Below are 21,645 nucleotides of genomic sequence, written 5' to 3'. Positions count from 1 at the left end.
ACTTAAAATTGCTTCGAGGGCCGGATTAAATCGTCCGGCGGGCCAGATGCGACCCGCGGGTCATATGTTTGACACCCCTGGTATAATGTATTGATATTGAAATAAACCAAGTTTATTTTTCTGGCTGACACTCGTCAGGGTTGCATGTCAGTAACGAGTAGAGAATTGGAAAGAACTTTGAATATCAACACTCGTATAACTAAGTACGACATCAACGGCGCAACATAATAAATATTGAGAAACGAATGGAATCAGTTATCAAAGAACCGAAACTGGGCGATTGAGTGAGATTTTCCACCGATTTGTTTTTAAGACGGCCCCGTTCAACTTGAATTTGAAACTGGACCTTTGAAGTTGAAGTCTGGATTACTTTTCATTCAGAGTGCATGCCTCTTATTTACTTCGCCTAGGGCCTGGGCCAGGGGCGGGCATCTTCTCCGGTCGACGGGCCCGATATGGGAAAATGAAGCACTTGGCGGGCCGGATTACATAATATATGCATTATACCTTAATCGCGCATTTATCCACCTATACAAGGAATCAATTGTATTGAATGTACACTTTAAGTTTAAAGCATAGAGACCAAAAACAATATTCAATGAATTTATTTACGACAGCTATTGACGTCAATCAGACATTTGTGGTCGTTTGATTTTGTTAACTAGTTTTTTTACCTCTGGTTGCATATCGTATGCGGAAACCCTTAGTAAAGACTGCACGCGAACATCAGTTATATTGCAACGTAGCCTTCCTCGTTAATGTTCGTGGCAGTGTTGGGATCAAGTCACTACCTTCGAGTCACAAGTCATCTCGAGTCATTGCACATTTTGACTCGAGCCAAGTCACCTCACTTGATTTTCAAAGGTAACTCGGGTCAAGTCAAGTCACTCGATTTTGGAGGTGACTCGAGTCGAGTCAAGTCAAGTCAAGTCACGAGTCAATCCAGTCGCTAGTCACGTCAAGTTGAAATTTCAAAGTACTAGACATGATTCAAAGTCATTACATTTTGTTAATTGTTTTCAATACAGAAAAAGTACCCATTTATTCTGATACGAGGAACGAATAAAGAGTTGATTATCCGCGCAAAAGACGCTGTATCGCTCACGCATACGTAAAACTGCTCAACTACGCAAGTATAGCGGTATAGCCTCAGTCTTTAAATATCAGCCAAAATACAAAGGATAACATACGGAACCTCAGAAAGTTTTAAAATGATATAGTTCAATACCCTACCCACCTAAATATCCATGATATACAATTATAAACGTGTGAGTGATATGAGTGATTGATTTAACTTATTAATACGGTCCATCCTCAAAATTACCGGACCACGACTGACCTATCGATCTCGCTTCCCTTGACATGCCGCCCTATTTCTTGTCGCATCCTTTTTCTATACTATCGTCTTTACTTTCATTCAGTGTGCATGCCTCCTCTTTACATCGCCTAGGCCAAGGTGGGTGTCAGATTCCATAGACTACTCCTTGTCGCTTCGACATCTTCCTGTCTTTTCATTGTATCGCATTTTTTGTGGTGTATTGAACTGATAAAATTGCTAATAAACCAATGATGATGATGATAAGAGGGTGGGTTGATGTGAGCAAGTTTACGACAACGTAAGCTGCTGTATAAGCCCCGATCACTGCGTTTGTGATCAATTTATTTGTGATCTAACAATGGAGGCTCGGTAAAACGCACAATCATTGATTCATTGGTTGGCAATCCGAACTTATACAAGATTGAGCGATTTAGTCGACATCGATTGCTTGATGACTTAAAATTGACACGTAAATTTTGCTTCGAGTCACGAGTCAATTTGCATTTCTTGAACGTCGAGTCAAGTCAAGTCAAGTCATTTTTCCAAGGTCACTCGAGTCAAATCAAGTCACACGTAAAAGGTTACTCGAGTCATCACACTGGTTCATGGTCGAAAATGTATGTAGACCTGAACAGAGCAAGTAGTTTAATGTCCATCTTTCTCAGGTTGGCAAACTTGGTTTCATTCTGTGACGCATAAAAATTGCCAATACTTTCAGAACAAAATTTCACTTTCAGAACTCTCGGCGGGCCGGTCAAAATCCCTTCGCCAGCCGGATCCGACCCGCGGACCGTATGTTGCCCGGCCCTGGCCTAGGCTAAGGTGGGTGTCTGATCTTAAAGGCTACTATAAGTTGTTTCGACACCTTCCTATCTTTTCATTGTATCGCAGTCTTGTGATGTTTTGAAACGATGAAAATATTAATAAACCTGATTGATTGAAGTAAAAGCGACATCTTGCGGTATATGTAGGCCCACAAAGCTATAAAACTGTAAACATAGAACTGAATAGTATATTCATATTAAAATGAACCCGAATATTTTCGGCTGACACTCGTCAGGGGTAATCGTCAGCAACTAGTAGAGAATTCGAAAGAACAGCGTATATCAACAATCGTAACACAAAATATGACGTCACCAGCATGAAATGTCGAATACGAGAGCGTTCAATGTACTATTTTTAGATGATACACGAACTCTTTTTGTTGACACAGCCTTGGCTAGAACTATTCTCAAATATTCCACTCTATAGCAGGTGACGTAATCGCTCATTCAGAAACGACTTTGTTTGGATTGAGAATTTGCTCTTCAAACAACCATAGCACTATAGCATATAGCATCAAATCTAGTCAAAAGTTGGTTTTATATCCGAATACTCAGAAACAGCCAAGTGTCTGACCCGCATGTAAGCCCTAGTTATTGTCTGTATTGTGACGTTCGGTGTGACGCGCCATTGTGTAAACCAGGGTCGAACAAAAGGAAGTGTGTGCTACGTTTTATTGTTGACCGGATCCGCCTCAGAACAGATCGTTGAGTTCTTGTTTGAGGTTTAAGTCGAGCTGAAGATGTCACCATATACAGCCAGATTTGGACTAATGTATATTGTTATGGATAATCCTAGTTGTCTAAATAGACTAATTTGAGCGAAATGCCGGTTATTTAACTTGTGAAATGATTCTAATTTTAATCGCATTTCTGCTGTTACTGAAAACACTGCAGGAGAACTGTATAATGCAAAACGAGCCAAGCTTGTTCTTCCACAGACATTTGCCATTCTCGTGTTTATGAGAATGAATTCTGGTTTGATATGAACTGAACTTAATTTATGTTGTATTTCTTTCTAACATGAATTTAATTTGGAAAAATTGACCATTTTCTATAGTTGATAACTCTGGTCAAGATGGGGCTGTCTTCTAGCGTTTTCTCGGAGGAAGAGCTGGACGAATACGCGGCCGTGACGTATTTTAGCAAGGGGGAGATTATAGAGTGAGTTTCATAGTGAGTGATGTGACATAGCTCTCGATAATCTTAAGGTTATTTCTCGCAGTCTGTACAAGAAGTTTTCGACGCTTTTGGAGGAAGGAGAAGATGGTCGGGAGGTTCGAGTTGATGCCGAGAGAGTCGTCGAGATGAATGAGATTAAGGTTAGATAAGTAATTATGCAATAGAATCCAATTCAATTCATTGCTAAAATTTTTCATCATTTCAATACACCACAAGACTGCGATACAATGAAAGATAGGGAGCCGTCGAAACGAATGGGGGTGGTCTTCGAAATCAGAAACCCACCTGGCCTAGGCGATGTAAAAACGTGGCACGCACACAGAATTAAAACTAAGGGCAGAGATAATAAAGTTGGATTAGCAATAAAGTCGATTTTCGCGTTCGTCAGGATTTATTACCTCAGGATTAAGGAAACCGGTTGATCGCAGCGCACAAAGTTAGTGTTATTCTCATGATTTAACAAACCGGAACAAACTATAGATAACTACAAAAATTGCATACACTGCGTACCATTCCAACTCACAAATATTTCCGATAATGACCGTGGTAATGGCTTCACTAAACAACCAACGAATTATGTGCCCGCCATTGCTAAGCGATATCGATATTCTATAATCCGTTTCTTAGCTATGCCGTACGAATTGGACTCGACTTTCATTTCGCGATGATGATAATTCTTGGGCTTTTTAGCTATTGTAGTGGCAGTATCGTTATCAGCAGGCTGCTGCTTCATTCAACAAATTGACAACTGACAGCCTGTAACGCGTTTTCGCATTATGATGCAACAGATAACGGTACTTGATTGAAAACTCGGGACACGTCGACTAACTATCGCGCGTGAACCTTTCCCAACTTTATGCGTCGCGATTAGCTGTATTTAATCAAACGATTAGCATTCTTCCGGATCAGCTAACTTTATTATCTCGGCCCTTAAAGAAGATAATATAAAAAAACAGACAAGAAATAAGGTGGCATGTGTTGAAAGGCGAGATCAATATACCAGATCGTGGTCCGGTAAACTATGCTAACTGGTAGACTACTCCTTGTCGCCTCGACATCTTCCTGTCTTTTCATTGTATCGCATTTTTTGTGGTGTATTGATCTGATAAAATTGCTAATATACCAATGATGATGATGATGATGATTCAGTTGAAATTGTTTGTATTTCAACTTGAATGTGGTCATGGTCATGCTCGATACCTGTCGGATAGTCAGCGAGACACAGCTCCACAAATCAGGTCCGGCATATTTGATAGAGCGATGATATTTTTTGTACCATACGGTAGTTGGACGACGTGGACGTTTTCGGGGAAGTGACCGCAGTGGAACTGATAGATAAACTTGCAGTTTTCAGTTTCCGCATATCTTTTATGGGAGTCGAACACCTTATATAAAGACTTGTCTCAGCTACAACAGGAATAATGATTTCAGCCGTAATCAAAATTTATTAAAATATCTCGGCAGTATTGATAAATAAGGTGAATGAAGTGCCAAATTGGAAATTTATCAAAGAACCAAACTTCATTATCAAAAGAGCTATATATGGCTCGCGAGCCATCGGTTTCTGACCCCTGCTACAGTCAGAATCGAAACAGGCAGGTACACAAATCGCAAATCCGGCCAAAATCACGAAATCTGTTGCTTTTCTTCCCGGAGTCATTCTCACAAAAATAACCTCCGCGATTTTTCAGCACAACCCGTTTGCGGCAAGGCTTTGTCAAGTGTTTTCTACGTCACAAGACGGTTCGATGTCGTTCGACGATTTCTTGGACATGATGAACGTTTTGTCGGCAAACGCGGATTTCAAGCTCAAAGTTCATTTCGCTTTCCAGATTTTCGGTAAGCCTCCGTTTTGTTCAGCAGACATAGTCGGCGTTGCTACTCAAGTACAGGTAACGTATATTTTTACTCTATTACAAATTAAAGTAGAAATTCACTTAAAAATCACTTCAATATGATTAATTTACATATTGAATATATTATTAAATGTAAATGAAAATCTGAGAGTATTTCGTCTTTCAGATCAAAATGACAACAATTACGTGGACGCTGATGATGTCGCATCCGTGATCAAGATGCTGTGTGAGAGCGATGAAGAAATTGAAGAAAATGTGATCACAGAAGTTATCGACGAGGTCGAACAGCTAGAAAAAATTACAGCTTTTCCATATTATACTAGAATCAGGATAATAGCTACACAGTATTTTCAAATTAGATTATATTCAGAATGACTGCATTCTAAAAACTCGGAACTTTATTGGATTCCGAAATAGAAAGGAACAACAAAAATCAAGCTCACTTGATATCAAATCAAATTTCATTCTCATGAATATAAGAATGGCAAATGTCTGTACAGCAAACTTGGCTTGCTTCGCACGAGACTGTTCTCCTCTAGCATTTACATGAAAACCGAAGGAAATTGGAACTAGAACAAAGAATCATTTAACTCTGATTATTCTAGTTACACAACTAGAATCATCCATGGTTGCGCAATCTTTCAGATTCTGGAAGAGGCGGATTTGGATGGCGACGGAAAACTTTCACTGCCGGAGTTCGAGAACGTGCTCACGAAATCGCCCGATTTCATGACGTGAGTTTTTTATGCGCCCATAAAATGACCAGCAACTATAGAACTAGTCACTTTTGAATACTCGAACCTTTCACCTACTCACTTTTCAAAACTCGCGTTTAGAATTAGATCTAAAACTTGCTCACTTTTCAAATCTCGTAACAAAAGCTAGAACTACTGGATTTTCAAAACTCGCAACTGGAAATAGAACTCACTTTTCAATATTTCAAACTAGAACTAGAGCTACTCACTATTAAAAACTTGCAACTAAAACTAGAACTACAGATTTTTCTTAACTCGCAACTAGAACTAGAACTAAAACTACTCACTTTCGAAACCTCATGACGATAACTAGAACTATTGGATTTTCAAAACTCGTAACCATAGAAACAGAACTCACTTTTCAATGTTTGCAACTAGAACTAGAACTACTCGCTATTCAAAACCTCATAGTTAGCACTCTAAGTCACTTCTCAATATATCTATTTGCAACTAGAACTAGAACTACTCCTCTTTCTAAACTAGCAAGTGGAACTATAACTACGAAAATAATGACTAGATTGAGCAAATCTGAACAGAAATCATTTTTCATTTTCTTTAACTTTAAATTTCTTTAACAGCGCGTTCAAGATACGAGTGTGACGACCGACCGCGGGTTTATGACGTGACAATCGACGATCCCGGATAACCAGCCCTAAATATGAAATTCGAGTTATTTGCAGTATCATTTATTTTATTTGAAATATTCTTGAGCCTTTATCTTTGCTTTCGTTTTAAAAAATTTATTGCCAATATAATAATCTGCCTTCGAAAAGTTTTGTGTATATAGTCTTTGCTTAATGACGTGGGACTGGTCAAGTCAGCTGTGAGAGGGATCGCGATAACTTATTGCTTCGTCAATCGTTAACAAATTGATCATGAAAAAATACCATAAAACAAAAACAATCAATAATATTAGTATGTAGCTATATATCTGTATTTGAAGTACGCTACTTAATGAAGGTTGCCATATTTTCAGATCCAAAACGAGGACACTTTTTCAAGTTTCAATAACAGACATAAAAAGCCACTTGGCGCTTATATGGCTCTGCGCCATGGGAGGTGCAACAGTAGAGGGACTTGGCGGCATTCCTGTAGTGACAAAGTAGCTGACCGATATATATTAGGTTGGCTTTGCTGGCTACATAACCTGGAAGTCCTGTACTGAGGTTTGCGAGTTCTTCAATCCACAAAGATGTTTACTTAAACACGAAGTATATTTGGATAGAATAAGACGTTGTTAGGGTAGCGGTTATAAAAGAGTCTGCGAGTATTTCTCAGTTCTCGCGTTAATTACTCGACAAACGATTGTAGCCGTTCCCTCGCTTATCCAACACTTTATAGCAGAAGAGGACGACTACTCCTTTCAGGTTCTTACTGGATACAGACGGATCACCGATTGGAACCGATGTATTGATATATATAACCAACAAACGCACAGGTCAGTCAATACGCAACGAACTGTTACTCGAACTCCCCTAACAACACTAATGTTGTTGAGATATCTATCGGGACAATAATCCTAAGACCAATTCAAGGTGACACAGTCAACTGCAGTGGCAGGCTGCAAAATGTGAGATTTCCAGTAGATATAATCGAAAAGATTGAAATGATTTCAAAATTTTCAACGAAAGCCAGGGGCGGCAGCATATGCTCCTACGCCACTGGCAGGACATTTACAATTTCCTGAAAAAGGAGGACAATGCAACGGAGTGCGATCTTGTTCTCTCCAGCTCTCTTTTAGACAGGCGATTTCCAACTTTTTCGGGGGCCATGGTACATTTTCATTGAAATAAATCGCTATAGTCACACGACAAACTTGGTACAATTTACCAATACCATACAACTGAATCGTACATTGATATCGAAATGAACCCGAATATTTTCGGCTCGTCAGGGAAAATCGTCAGCAACTGTGGTAATTGTAATTGATGATCCGACGCGTCCAGAGGGTGTGTGCACTTGTGCAGTACACCAATCCGCCATACCTCCTCTTTCCATCGTATGGCCAAGGTTGGAGTCTGATTCCAAAGACTACTCCAAGTCGATTCGACAGCCGACACCTTCCTATTTTTTCATTATATCGCAATTTTGTGGTGTATTGAACTGATCAAAATTGCTAATAAACTGAACCGAACCGGGCCGAAAAAGGAGGACATTTAGGCGTCCCTGGAGGACATTTTCAAAAACCGTTGACATCGCTGGCCAACCAATTTCCAACACTAAAAATGCCAAATACCTTGGTGTTTTACTGGATTCGGACATGTCCTGGAAGAGTCACATAGGCTACAATCACTCAAACCACAACTATCGAAGGTGTGTGGTCTATTTCGCCGCCTTAGCTACACTCTGCCAATCTGCGTGCTGTTGATACTCTTCAACACTCTATTCCTATCAAAGTTACAATACGGAATTCTTTGTTGGGGTGCTGCCTGCAAGAATACAATTGACCCACTGAAAAACTTCAACATCGGATCATCCGTATCATTGCCAAAGCCCCACAGGGCCAGGATGTGCAACTGATGTGTGGATGTGTGTAACAGTATCCCGCCGGCCATCCGACAGTCGATGAGCATGTCCACATTCAAGTCGAAATACAAGCAATTACTACTAAATAAATACAGTCCATCCTCAAGATTACCGGACCACGACTGACCTATCGATCTCGCTTCCCATGACATGCCGCCCTATTTCTTGTCGCTTTCTTTTTCTATACTATCTTCTTTACTTTCGTTCAGTGTGCATGCCGCCTCTTTACATCGCCTAGGCCAAGGTGGGTGTCCGATTCCATAGACAACTCCCAGTCGCTTCGACATCTTCCTTTCTCTTCATTGTATCGCATTTTTTGTGGTGTATTGAACTGATAAAATTGCTAATAAACCAATGATGATGATGATGATGATGCAGTGGCGGCTCGTCCTATAGGGCAACTGGGGCATTGCCCCACCTAAAATTCTGTTCAATAACAATTTAACCATTTATAGACGCACAGCAATCAATATATACCGAGATCACAGCGAAACCCGCGTTCTTCTTGTGCTTTCGCTTGCAAACGCCCAATGGGCTGCAGCACTGATTAAAGCTTGCGATGGCAACCCTAATGACTTCCATCTTTCAAGATCTGGGACCTATCGACGACGCATTGCAAATCGTTTGAAAATTTCCGAATCTATCTTTGAAAAAATATTCACCAATCCCCAGAGCACATTGCATTGCACTGGGATGGAAAGCGCACTAAGAGTCGTCTAGGTTATCAATTTGAGGCCTTGGCAGTGCTCGCATCGTCTGCGTATTCCGGCGCATTTAAGAAAGGGAAACTTCTTGGCATTCAAACTCTGGAAAGTGCTACAGGAAAAGCACAGGCTGATGCATCATTTGAACTGCTGGAACTTTGGAATTTAACAAAATCTGGTAGAGCTCTTGTGTTTGACACAACATCCTCAAACACTGGTAAAAACAAAGGTGCGGTTCCGTTACTTGATGAATTGATTAACAGGAAAATTTTCTACAATGCCTGTCGCCATCATATTTATGAACTGGTCATTCGAGAGGTTTGGAAGTGTTTGTTTGGATCGACAACCACAGGCCCTGAAAACACGGATTTTAATACCTTCAAGAAGAAGTGGAAACATATCGATAAATCAAGAAGCTATAAAACGCTGAAGTTTATTGAAGGCAGCTGGTTGGCGATGAAAGCTGATGAAGCAAAGCAAGAAATAATTCCACTGATGAAACCCAATGATGGAAAGCAGAAAGAAGTCTTGATAAGAGATGACTACAGAGAATGTGCAACAGGCACCTTGGCGATTTTGGATGACAAATATGTTGATCATCGTTTTTGCAAGCCTGGTGCTACTCATAGCGCTACATGGATGAGTCAAGTCCTGTACTGTCAAAAAATGTTCATGTGGAGTGAGCAAATGGACTATTCTGAAGAGTTCATTGAAAAGTTCGAACGAATCAATACATTCATTGCTTTGTTTTATGTTCCAGCTTGGTTGAAAACTGGTATTGCATGTGACGCACCTTGGAATGATCTCAAATTCCTTCATGACATGAAAAACTTTTCATTATGCGATCTCACTGTTGCTGATGTGGCATACAAGAAATTGCGAAAACATCATTGGTATCTAACTGAGGAAAAGGTGGTATTTACCACGTTCTCGGCTAATCCAACGATTCCTGACAAGCTGAAGGAAGCGATGGCTGCTAAATTGCTGAAAATGCCAATCCCTGAAAAATATCGCAGATGTATGCCTCTCAGTCTGATCTCTGACTCTGTCTCTGAGTCAATGAGTATGGTCGATTTGATTGGGCCAGAATCGTGGTTTCTATTTGATGCTATACATGTGGAACATGATTGGTTGAGTCTTCCAGTTTCGGAATGGCATGCTGATCCGGATTTCGTGACTGCTCAAGAATTTGTGAATACTGTTGAAGTAGTTAATGATGCAGCAGAGCGTATGGTAAAATTGAATACCGACTATGCTGCGTTCATAACGGATGACAAAAAACAGCGAGCGAGCCTCCTACAAGCTATGGAAGATCACCGGAACAGATATGCAGATTTCTCGAAAGCAACCATTTCATCCACCTGATTTATGTAATATTTTGCCAAGTTGATCTCTTTCTTTGCCTTATTTTTTCGTTTCCAGTGATGTTTATTATGTGGCTGTGAGTGGATGTTACATTTACAGTTGTATTCTTGCACATGGGGATCCAGGAAATTGATGAACAGTGCCGGGTAGGTTTGAGGGGTGTAGGATATGTGATCCAACAAAATGACTATCAGTTTTAGGTAGTTTTGAGCAGTTCTAAGGCTGGGTGGGACATGGAAATGATATCCTGAACTGGGAATGCCTTATATAGTGGGGTTTTGTAGCACTCCAAACCGCAACAGCTGCATAAATCCATGTTATATGTCACTTTAACTAGGCTAGGTAAAATCGTGACACTCAGATTTTAGGGGAATCCCCTATTTTCAGCTGCTATTCTTCCAGCTCAATGTGCACACGGATGCAGGGGATGAATTACAAAAAAAAGTTGCCAGGATTTGTTTTTAAGGTATAAGGCATGGGAAACGGACTGAAAACCTAGACTTTTTGAAAGTCGGTCAATTCTGAACAACCCTAACGCCCATACATAGCGAAGTCTCTGCGAAAATCGAATTCTCTTCTGTGTTTTCGCTTTGTGAATGCCTAGCCGGGGCTTGCCCCGGTAGCGCTCATAACAAGCTTTCACTATCTATTCTCTCAAAGCCGCGCACAATAAAGAAACGGTGATTTACTCTCTCCTATTCGTAAAATGGCCGAGCAACCGGGGAAAATATGCCTACTCGCCCCTAAGGTGTGATGTAACAATCGTATCTATATCTGAACTCGGTTACCGTAATATGCGTTGAGTCGACCTTTGCTGGTATAGGTCGATTTTGACGGTGTTTCGCACCATGATAATTCTTGAAACTTGGTATGATATGTCGTGAAGGTAGTATTTAACACTGCTCCAAGTTTTAGGCTTGCTACTTAAAGATAATGGTAGTAATTCCGTTTCCGAAGTTCAGTGTGTGCTGATCTATCATGTACATAGTACAGCAAACGGATTTTACTCAAAAGCCGGTATTGGTCTCCATTGATTTTGACGATGTTCTATACCGAGATCGGTCATGACATTTGGCACGGTAAGTGTTAGTATCGACCGATGTAACAAGTTTTAAGTTTGTCACTGAACTATGTGGGTGGTAATTTCGTTTCCAAAGTCGAGTAAGAGCTGACTCTTCATTTATCGCCAACAAATTTACGCAAAAGCCGTTATTGGTCTCTATTGCTTTTAACGATGTTCCATACTGTCCATCTGTCATGAGCTTTCACACGGTATGTCTTGATTTTAGTATCGAACGCGGTGCCAAGTCTTAAAGTTGACACTCAATGATTGAGGCAGTTATTTCGTTTTCGAGGTCGAGTATGGTAGAGATGCGCGCTGATCTGATACTTAGCCTACCTACGTCATTGCGGATCTCACGCAAAAGCCGGTGTCGGTCTGTGCTAATCTATAGTCTGCGTTCCATAACGAGATCGGTGATGATATTTCCAATGGTATATCTCGATGATCGCATGAAACAGCTAACCAAGATTCTCGGTTTGCATTCAAGTATTCGCATAATTTTATGTTCGCCAATGTCCATTTCACTGTGAAATTGTGGCCTTCAAACCATTTGCTTACAATCCCCTGTCAATTGCGATAGCTATTTCATTTTCGATGTCGGCTAACAGCTGATCATTCGATCAGCCTATTCCTCGATCTATTTTACTCAAAGTTCGGTGTTCGTCTGTTTGCATTGATTTTGACAGTGTACCATACCGGAATGGGTTATGAGATTGCGTATGCTACTTCTCGATGATTTCTTGTAACAGTATACTAAGTTACGGCTTTTATTCATGTATTTATATATTAATATATTTTCCAACGGCGATTTCGCAGCAGACTTATAGACAGTAAGCCGTATGTGTTGTGTCACAGTCTCCAGTCTCAAGGCCAAAATGTCCTACGTTGTTCCGAGACCGAAGTTCCGAGGCTGCTGTCCTTAGTTCTTGAAAGACCATTCAAATTGATGTTCTGGATTCAATATGACAGGCCCAATCTATGAGATAACAATTGCGTATGTGTCCGAACTCGTTGACCTCTCCAGTTAGGCTTACGCAATCTCTCGAGTTCTAGTCATTGGAATTAGTCAGGTCAAGTCAAGTGCGAACATGAATCGTATTGAATCTTTATTCCGTACGTAGTTTACGCAGTTGCCTTTAGAGCGAAAATGAGAGGTCTAGAAGTTGTCCAGTCTATTGATCCAATCGTACGCCGGGTGCCTCCGCTTTGGTTGCCTATTATCACCTGGTCGTAACCAGAGATGGCCACAGTCCGGTTCAGGAGCAGGAGCAGGATTTCAATGTTTTTTTACCTGGCCGGACTGGATCCGGATTTCGAATTTGGGGTGACGGTCGGATTTTAGGGTCTATCGATTTGCGTAATCTATAACTCTACCATGAAATCAAAACGCATGCTACTAAGGATGACCTGATACTTGATTCGTGGCATAGGGACGATTCTTAGTTCACGTACATTTTGTAAAATAATCCTTTGATTAAAAATAAATGAATAAAACATTTGTTACCACACTTCAAGTCACGGCTCACCGGCAAACCTCTCGCGGCACCTACGTTAAAATCACTGTTGTCGGGAAATTCATGTGACCATCATAAAGTTACTTTTTTACGTTGGGAAACGCCATTGTGACGTCATGTTGATAAAAGTCGCTCGCAGCCCTTGCCCCACCACCCGATATTGTCACGAGCCGCCACTGTGATGATGATAAAGATAAATTGCCTCTAAAAAGATTTGGTGTTCTAAACTTAGAAGATATTGGAAAGCTAGAAATTGCCAAGTTTGTGTATCAGTTCCATTGCGGTCAATGTCCCTCAAAATTCAACGACTACTTCAACTTGGAGACAAAAGCGCACAAGTACAGCACACGCGCGTCAACGAAGAACAACTACCATATGATCAGGACTGAATACAAGAAAACGCATTGCTCTATCAAGTATGCCGGACCCCAATTGTGCAACAGCATCTCGCCGGTTATCCGACAGTCGTCGAGCATGTCCGCATTCAAGTCTAAATACAAGCAATTTTGTGATGTTTTGAAACGATGAAAATATTAATAAACCTGATTGATTGATTGATTGAACCTGAAAAAGGAGGACAAATCCTCCTAACGGAGGACGTATACGGGTACCTTATTTAAATAGGGCATGATGGGCAGTTGCTCGTTTGACATCGGGTCTTCAAGAATCGCGTTGAATATAGCGGGGGAGATAGCGTAGTGGTAACGATTAGCGCCCACTAAGCCGGTGGACCGGGTTCGATTCCCATCGGAGGTTCATCTGGGCTCCCCTTCCCCCCCAAAAGCCCAGAAAATAGACCCGAAGAAAGAAAGCACTCACAAGGAATGGAAAGAACTAGCAGAAAGGACCGCGGCTTCAAAAAAAGATTAACATCGAAAAGAACTGCGACGTCGGGCACTCTAGGCCGAGGTGGATGTTTGAGTAAAGGATAGCTACTGGTGCGTGTCGTTCGACATCCTCCGATCTGTTCGTTACATCGCATTGTGTCTTATCGCATCCTACATTGTGTGTAACTTGTTCAGATGAAACTTATAACCCAATGATTGTTGTTGTTGTATAAAAAGCCTGATTGATTAGCAGATTTGATTTGCCACTTTATATTAGCATCTTTTACTGTCATTCAGTGTGCATGCCTCCTCTTTACATCGCCTAGGCCCAGGTGGGTGTCCGACTTCTCCTAGTCGTTTCGGCATCTTCCTATCATTCATTGTATTACTGTCTTGTGATGTTTTGAAGTGATGAAATTTTATGAAGAAACTTTGTTTGATTATAGAATGTAACGTTTACATTCTATAGTTTGATAATTCGAAGGAAACTCTGGATTTAGATCCTGTTTTGGATTTGGATTTGCAATTATTAAATCCTTTCCTATCGGCTTTATAGCTCGATGTTGCTGCAGCATTGCAGTCGCTCATTGCAGTCATTGCTCAGTTCGGTTTCATTCGGATTTGCTTTTGAATGTGTGTGGGGTTTAGTAGATGTAAAATGGTTGCTTTGATGTGATGCTTTGGGATTGATTGATTCATCATTTGTTGTTCGTTCAGCTCGGTACCAGGGTAGTTAGCGTAGTGGTAATAGCCGGCGTTAACAGTGCGGGAGTACCTGGCAGAACGTTTCGAAGCGAAACGTTGGTCCATTCCCACGGGTCGCTCGTTCTTACGGCTATAGAAAGGACCGGATAGACGTGCGTCAATAAGCGTATGAAGAAAAAAAAGTCTGCGGAGTAGAGATGTCATAAATGTAGTATGGAAATATCAATATCTTGAAGAGGTTAATGGAAGAAAAACAAGTGAATATAACATGAAAAAGACCATCGATGTCCGTTTGCACTATATTTATCAGTTATCATAAATGCCGAACACAGACAAGCTAATTATATTTATTAGTAAGGTATGGCATAAGGCATATATATGTCGTTTATTATCAATTAAGATGGGCCGCTGCAAAATCTGCATTAAAATACCACGTACCACCATTCACAATTATGGCCTAACCTTACGATGTTGCAATATTGTTTTGTTTTCATTTTTAATGAGACGCCATGTTTGTAAATAAAATGAAACTTTTTATTTGGTCGTTATTTAGCTTGTATCATTTGTAGTGCATTACAAAATACCTCAAATTATGGATTAAGTGTTGAGATTTTGACACTTTGATACGATCGTCACATTGAGAAGTGTTCCCAATGAGCAATGACTATGTGTCACGTATGTCCACTCAGAAGGCCATTTCAAAGGACTTTGAATCAATATCACATGGTGAAATTGACTCAATCATAGTGTAACTCCTTGTTCGGAAAAATTACAGTCGGGCATAGTTCGACTTGACTCACTATAGCCTGGACTTTAACTGCTATACAGCTATAAATTCAATTTTGAAAAGCTGAGATTTTCTAGATTTACAACTCTGCACATGACTCACCTGATGTCTCATACACAAAGGTTTAACAGTCATTGTTGAAATATCCATAACTCTTTAATTATGACAAATATTAGTTACCGTACTGTGTTATAATGATCGTTTTATAAATCGCCAAAATTTTGCCGACAGCATAATCATAATCCACAGACATGGATGTTGAGAACCTAACAATGGAACCTCCCGTTCAAGATTTCACTTGGAAACGAAAGTTGAGAAACTTCCTGCATTCAAAACCATGTCATGTAAGAACCAAGTTTTTCTTGTATGTTACAAAATTTATCGTTTTCATTTGGCGATTTGGTCGTGTTTTGAAGGGTTGTTCAAAAAGAACTACCGGTAGTTGATAAAATTACTTCCAACCTGTGGAAGCAAGGTTATTATAGTAAAAAGCTTTGGATTTATTTAAAACAATATTTTTTCTTCTTTAGATATTACTGGCTAGTTGATAAAATTCCTTACAACCTGTAGAAGCAAAGTTATTAGAGTAAAAAAATTTGGATTTAATTCAAAATCCGAAATATTTCTCCAAATTTTACTGCCACCTAAAATGTTGTGAAAATATGTGAAAACAATGTGTATGAAATTTGGCTCGATTCCAACCTATGAAAGCAAAGTTACTCTGGTAAGTTACATTGGGAAATTCTATCAATAACTTCCCTTGTTAAGGTTGGAACGGAGGCAACCTCAGAATTTTATCAACAGCCAGTAAAATTTAAAGAAAAATGTTGTTTTTGAACAACTCTAGTGTGTAGTTACTCGATTGTGAATCACAAGTTGTTTTGTCTCTCTTTTGCTTAATGACAGACTTGGAAACCTATTGCTCATTATGACTAGTACCATAATACGAATTGAGTTGTGAAATATTATTCTTTCTAGTACACTCCTTGCCATTAATATAAGTTCATTTATCAATGTGAATTATGAATTTGATATTATTGTCCTCTGCTCGATTGGCCGTATCAGAACATACGAAACGTGTAGTAGTCACTTGGTGCGACGATATTGATGTTCAAAATTAAGAATTTCAAATCGCAGTATTTATGGCGGGTAGATCTATAATAAACGAGTAAAGAATTTGCCACCGTAAATGCCATTTTTTCAAATCCAAAATTTTGTACTTCAACCACTTCGCTTCCACTGGTTGGAATTGAGCCAAATTTAGTGTGCATTGTTTTTTCATACAACCTAACAATTCCACGGGGGCAGCCAGTAAAATATGAAATTTTTTATATTTATTTTCATTAAATAAGTTTTTATTATATAGCAATGCTTCTGTAGGTTGAAATTGAGCTAAAATTGGTGTGCGGCGTTTTTTTTTAGCCAATTCAACAATTTATGTAGCCTACAAGTGGATGGTGAAATCGAATCATTCCACTACACTTGGTTTTTCCAAAGCCTGTTTATGACATGATTCTTTTGCATTCAGATTGGCGTTATTGTTCTGACGCTTGTTGATGTCGTTCTGGTGATGACCGAAATCATTTTGGATTTGAGAAAATCCGAATCCAAAAATTGCGAACAAGAGGACGGCGATCTTGAAGAGGGCGTCGGGGCTGAAGTGGTTCATTTTATGTCCATTGCGATATTATCCGTTTTTCTGGTTGAGATCGGACTCAAGGTACGTGACTTAGTGGCATTCTAGTAAGAGATAGTCAACTAGAAAATTTCCAACTTTTTAAAATCTTATTAATATTAGAATCACAGCTACACAGTTATTTCCAAATTAGACTAGAATTGGAAAATATCGGTGCACAGTTACTTCCAAATTAGATTAGAATTGGAAAATATTGGTGCACAGTTATTTCCGAATTAGATTAGAATTGGAAAATATCGGTGCACAGTTATTTCCAAATTAGATTAGAATTAGAAAATATAGTAGCACAGCACTAGAATTATATCAACACAGTTAATACCAAATTAGATTCGAATTAGAATATAATTATAACTATGCATTTTTTTTCCGAATTAGAATCGAATTAGAATTATGGATGCACAGTTATTTCCAAATTAGGTTAGAATTACTATGGTAGATCCTCATTTTTTCCGAATTAGATTGCGTTTTGCAATTATAAAATATAGCTACACGTTTATTCCCAAATTAGATTAGAATAAGAATATATAACTACGCAGTTTTTTTCCAACTTAGATTATAATTAGAATTATATCTACACAAGTCATTTCCAAACTAGATCAGAATTAGTGTGATGGCTATAGGCTACATTTTTTACGAAGTAGGCATACATTAAAATTAGAATGATAGCTATTCAGTTTCTCCAAATTATATTAGAATCGGAATTGCTGAACTCACAAAAAATCGGGAATTGAATTAAATTTCGAATTAGTAAGAAACACATCAAAAACCAGGCTCAGTTAGAATCAGATTACTGCTGTTTCGTACTAATTAATCTATTTAGACATATAGAGTTTTCTAGAACTTCTTGGATGTACATAACTTCAATATGCAATTGAATAGTATATGTTCATATTGAAATGAGCCCGAATGTTTTCGGCTGACACTCGTCAGGGGTAATCGTCAGCAACTAGTGGAGAATTGAAAAGAACAGCGTATATCGACAATCGTATCACAAAATATGACGTCACCGGCTCTGGCATGCAATTATTTCGATTTTAATTACAGCTGATTGCCGACTGGGATCATTTCTGGTCGCACAAGATGGAGATTTTTGACGCTATCGTTGTCGTGGTCGCATTCGCCTGCGACATTGCAGTCACCTTTATTGGTACAGAGGCTCTGGCTGCAATAGGATTGCTGATAATGCTGCGTTTGTGGCGAGTTGTGAGAGTTGTGAACGGTGAGTAGCGCTGTAGACTTGTGCGGAATGCTGGATTTTCAAAATATGCTACTCGGAACTAGAACTACTCACTCTTCAAAACTCATGTCTAGAACTAGAATTATTCACTTTTTAAACTTGCAACTACAACTAGAACTACTCACTTTTGAAAATTATGCGTAACTGGAACTAGAACTACTCTTTGAAACTCGATACTAGAATGAAAACTCTGCTTGCTTTTCAAAACATGGAACTAGAACTAGAACTCCTCACTTTTCAAAATATGCAGCTGGAACTAACTACTTTTAAAACTTGTAACTAGAACTAGGAACTAAAACTACTCACTTTTCAAAATGCTCGACTGGTACTAACTACTTTTCAAAACTCGTAACTTGAAGTAGAATTACTCGCTTTTGAAAATATGCAACTAGAGCTAGAACTCACTTTTCAAACCGCAACTGGAGCTAGAACTAAAACAACTCAATTTTCAAAACTCAATACTAGAATGAAAACTAGAACTGCTTGCTTTTCAAAACTTGCAACTAGAACTAGAACTAACTACTTTTCAAAAATTAGGACTAGAAGTAGAACTACTCACTTTTTAAAAATTCACCACTGGAACCAGAGCTACTCGAAAACCAGTAGTCAGGTGACTGACAACCAACTAGATTGGTGGTCTGCTCAAGTCTGGTTTGACAGCAAATTTTTTTGGCAGGAATCATCCTAACGGTGAAGACAGAAGCAGACGACCGAGTTCACGCTCTCAAGCATACGATAGAAGAGATGGAAAGCGATATCGACAAAAAAGATACAGGTGAACTATTTCAAGTAGAAATAGATTGTGAAGGTCTGGAAAGTAATCGCGTGTGCGTTAGTTCTGTTCAAGAATAACTGATTTTTTTCCAAATTCAACTGGCTACTACTTGATAAAATGGTTATATTGCCTAACAAACGCTGCACGCCACTTTTGACTCGAATCCAACGTATAGAAGCATTACTAATAAGAAATAAGTTTTGGATTTAATTAATAAAAAAATGTACAATTTTACTGGAAACCCCGTGATATTGTTGAGATTTCTGAAAAAATCACGCACAACAATTTTGGATCAATTCCAACCCGTAGAAGCGAAGTTTTTGGAGAACAAAATTCAGGTTTTGAAAAACTAGTATTTACTTACTTATTATCGATCTACCTACCGTAAATACTATGATTTGACATCCTAAATAGTCTCAAGCAGTTATGGCTCCGCTGGACAGTTTCCAGTATTTATAGGCAAAAATAGGGTTAGAATACTCGCTTTTTAACTTACTTTGCTTTTACTTACTAGTCAACAATTTTATTGCAGAAATCGAAAAGTTGCGCGAATTTCTCCTGCAGAACGGGATCAAGATGCCGGACTTATCGGAAAGTGACGTCGTGAATGAAAAATTGCATCACGAAACTCATTCCACAGACGCCTGAAATGGCTTGATATCGTTAGGACCGGGCAGAATTGAGTATCTGAGTGTTTAGATTATGAATCAGACATTAGGATTCAGGTCGAGTCAAGTATTTTAGTACGAATGATCTGGAAGGCTCAAATGTGTACCTTTCATGTGACCGCAATGAATATAATACCAGTTTTACATCACGTTAAATATAATTTGGTATTTTTAGACTATACTTATTTTATTGCACTTTGCGACAACGCTGTGGGTTAATCCAGACCAATATGTCATTTCCTGTAACGTGAGTTGTTGTTAAAAAAACATTTTCCTTCAGATTTCACTGGCTACTTCATAACATTGTTAGGTTGGTTAAAAAAAACGCTACACACCAACTTTGACTCCGTTCCAACCAGTAGAAGCGAGATTCTTGCAGTAGAAAGTTTCGAATTTATCATTAAAAAAATGAAATTTCTAATTCCATAATTTTATAATAAATAATCGAAGAGTTGGTCCCCGTAAATACTATTTTATTCAAATCAAAATTTTTCTACTGCAATAACTTCGCTTCTAGTGGTTGGAATTGAGTCAAAGATGGCGTGCATCATCTCTAATGACAGCCTAACAATTTTATAGTGTCTATAGAAAAATTTTGAAATCTTATTTTTTCATTTTTTGAAGATAAATTCAAAACTTTCTACTGCAAGAATTTCACTTCTGCTGGTTGGAATTGAGCCAAAGTTGGGGTGCAGCGTTTTTTTTAACCAACCTAACAGTTTCATCAAGTAGCCAGTGAAATTTGAAGGAAAAGTTTGTTCTTTTTGAACAGCCCTAGTGAGTAGCGTTGTACTACAGGGTTGTAACCAAGTCGCAAGGTTCCGAGTCACAAGTCAATCTCAATTTTATAGTTTTGACTCGACTAAAATCAAGTCCGAATCCAAGTCAGCTAGTAGAGGGCCGAGTCCGAGTCATCGTGTTTTGACTCGAGACCGGGTCCAAGTCATTATGTTCACTGTTCAGTTTTCAGCTCAATCCCAGCCAATCCACTTTTTTCAGCCCTGTTCGAGTGATATACATTTATACAATGGCTCGCTCTTCATAATATTTTAATTTTCCGCAGTTTTAACAGTTTCTGGCCCTATTTACCGAGTATCAGGACTCATAGACCAAATACCAATGATACGCAACTTTACTATTCTTACAATGAAATGTTTGTCTTGGCCGTCCTAGTCTCGAGTCATGTGACTCGACTCGAGTCATTTTACGCATTTGAAAAAATGACTCGAGTCAAGTCGAGTCATCAAAAAAATCTTGACTCGAGTCCAGTCAAGACTTGAGTCATTACAACCCTGTTGTGCTACATGCTTCGTATCCTGCGATACCACCAATCGAGGTTTCAAGTCTTCCACAGTGGAAAATTGTATCAAAACTATAATTTTCGTTGATAAATCAACTCCCATATTTCAGTACTCATGTTTCATTACTCGACTCAAACCATTAGAGTAAATACTCGATTTAGATCCAAGTACCCAAATAATACTCATGAACATTCACATTAAACTAAGATACGACGTAGTGATAAAACCGAATTATTTTTTGTCATTTTTCTCTCGTGCAATATTACTGGTACCATTTGCAATAGTATTTTAGTGTTTATCGGTGTTGATACGTGTGATGGTGTGCAATCTAACCGTTTTTTTATTTTGCCTTCAACTTATGCAGTAAGATCGATGATTTTCCAATGTCCAGAAAGTACAAATGTGAATAAATATAATACCTTGACATTCAACTGTGTGGGTGTGATCATTTGCGCCTATTAGTGAAGGTTTGCCACACACCCCTTTTACCAGGAAAGTCGACGCCTATCCACCTTCAAATTGGTATCAATTTCTAAGTCTATTAA

At 39.0% G+C, this 21,645-nt stretch overlaps 2 protein-coding genes across 3 annotated transcripts; both read left to right on the top strand.

Moving 5' to 3' along the window:
* The first annotated feature begins 3,191 nt into the window (after positions 1 to 3,191).
* Positions 3,192 to 6,704, top strand: LOC145447682 (calcium and integrin-binding family member 2-like). Its single transcript, XM_080325941.1, has 6 exons — positions 3,192 to 3,303; positions 3,365 to 3,461; positions 5,013 to 5,160; positions 5,344 to 5,456; positions 5,823 to 5,911; positions 6,511 to 6,704. Exons 1-6 carry the CDS (start codon positions 3,218 to 3,220, stop codon positions 6,530 to 6,532), a joined length of 555 nt encoding a protein of 184 aa, XP_080182067.1. The 5' UTR covers positions 3,192 to 3,217; the 3' UTR covers positions 6,533 to 6,704.
* Positions 6,705 to 15,049: 8,345 nt separating this feature from the next.
* Positions 15,050 to 21,527, top strand: LOC145447881 (voltage-gated hydrogen channel 1-like). 2 transcript variants are annotated; one of them, XR_013917740.1, is made up of 6 exons: positions 15,050 to 15,767; positions 16,952 to 17,143; positions 18,164 to 18,338; positions 19,033 to 19,131; positions 19,664 to 20,041; positions 20,572 to 21,527. XR_013917740.1 is itself a non-coding variant. In XM_080326151.1 (5 exons), exons 1-5 carry the CDS (start codon positions 15,675 to 15,677, stop codon positions 19,777 to 19,779), a joined length of 675 nt encoding a protein of 224 aa, XP_080182277.1. In that variant the 5' UTR covers positions 15,050 to 15,674; the 3' UTR covers positions 19,780 to 20,108. The 2 variants fall into 2 exon arrangements, 1 of the variants encoding a protein (XP_080182277.1); XM_080326151.1 differs by lacking the exon at positions 20,572 to 21,527 and having other exon boundaries at positions 19,664 to 20,108.
* The last annotated feature ends 118 nt before the right edge of the window (positions 21,528 to 21,645 follow it).

This window comes from Botryllus schlosseri, chromosome 10, assembly GCF_051294905.1.
Source record: "Botryllus schlosseri isolate E-star chromosome 10, Bs_hap1, whole genome shotgun sequence".
Taxonomy (NCBI): domain Eukaryota; kingdom Metazoa; phylum Chordata; class Ascidiacea; order Stolidobranchia; family Styelidae; genus Botryllus; species Botryllus schlosseri.
Note: the sequence above shows the minus strand (reverse complement) of the source record. Positions and strands in the feature narration are given on the sequence as shown.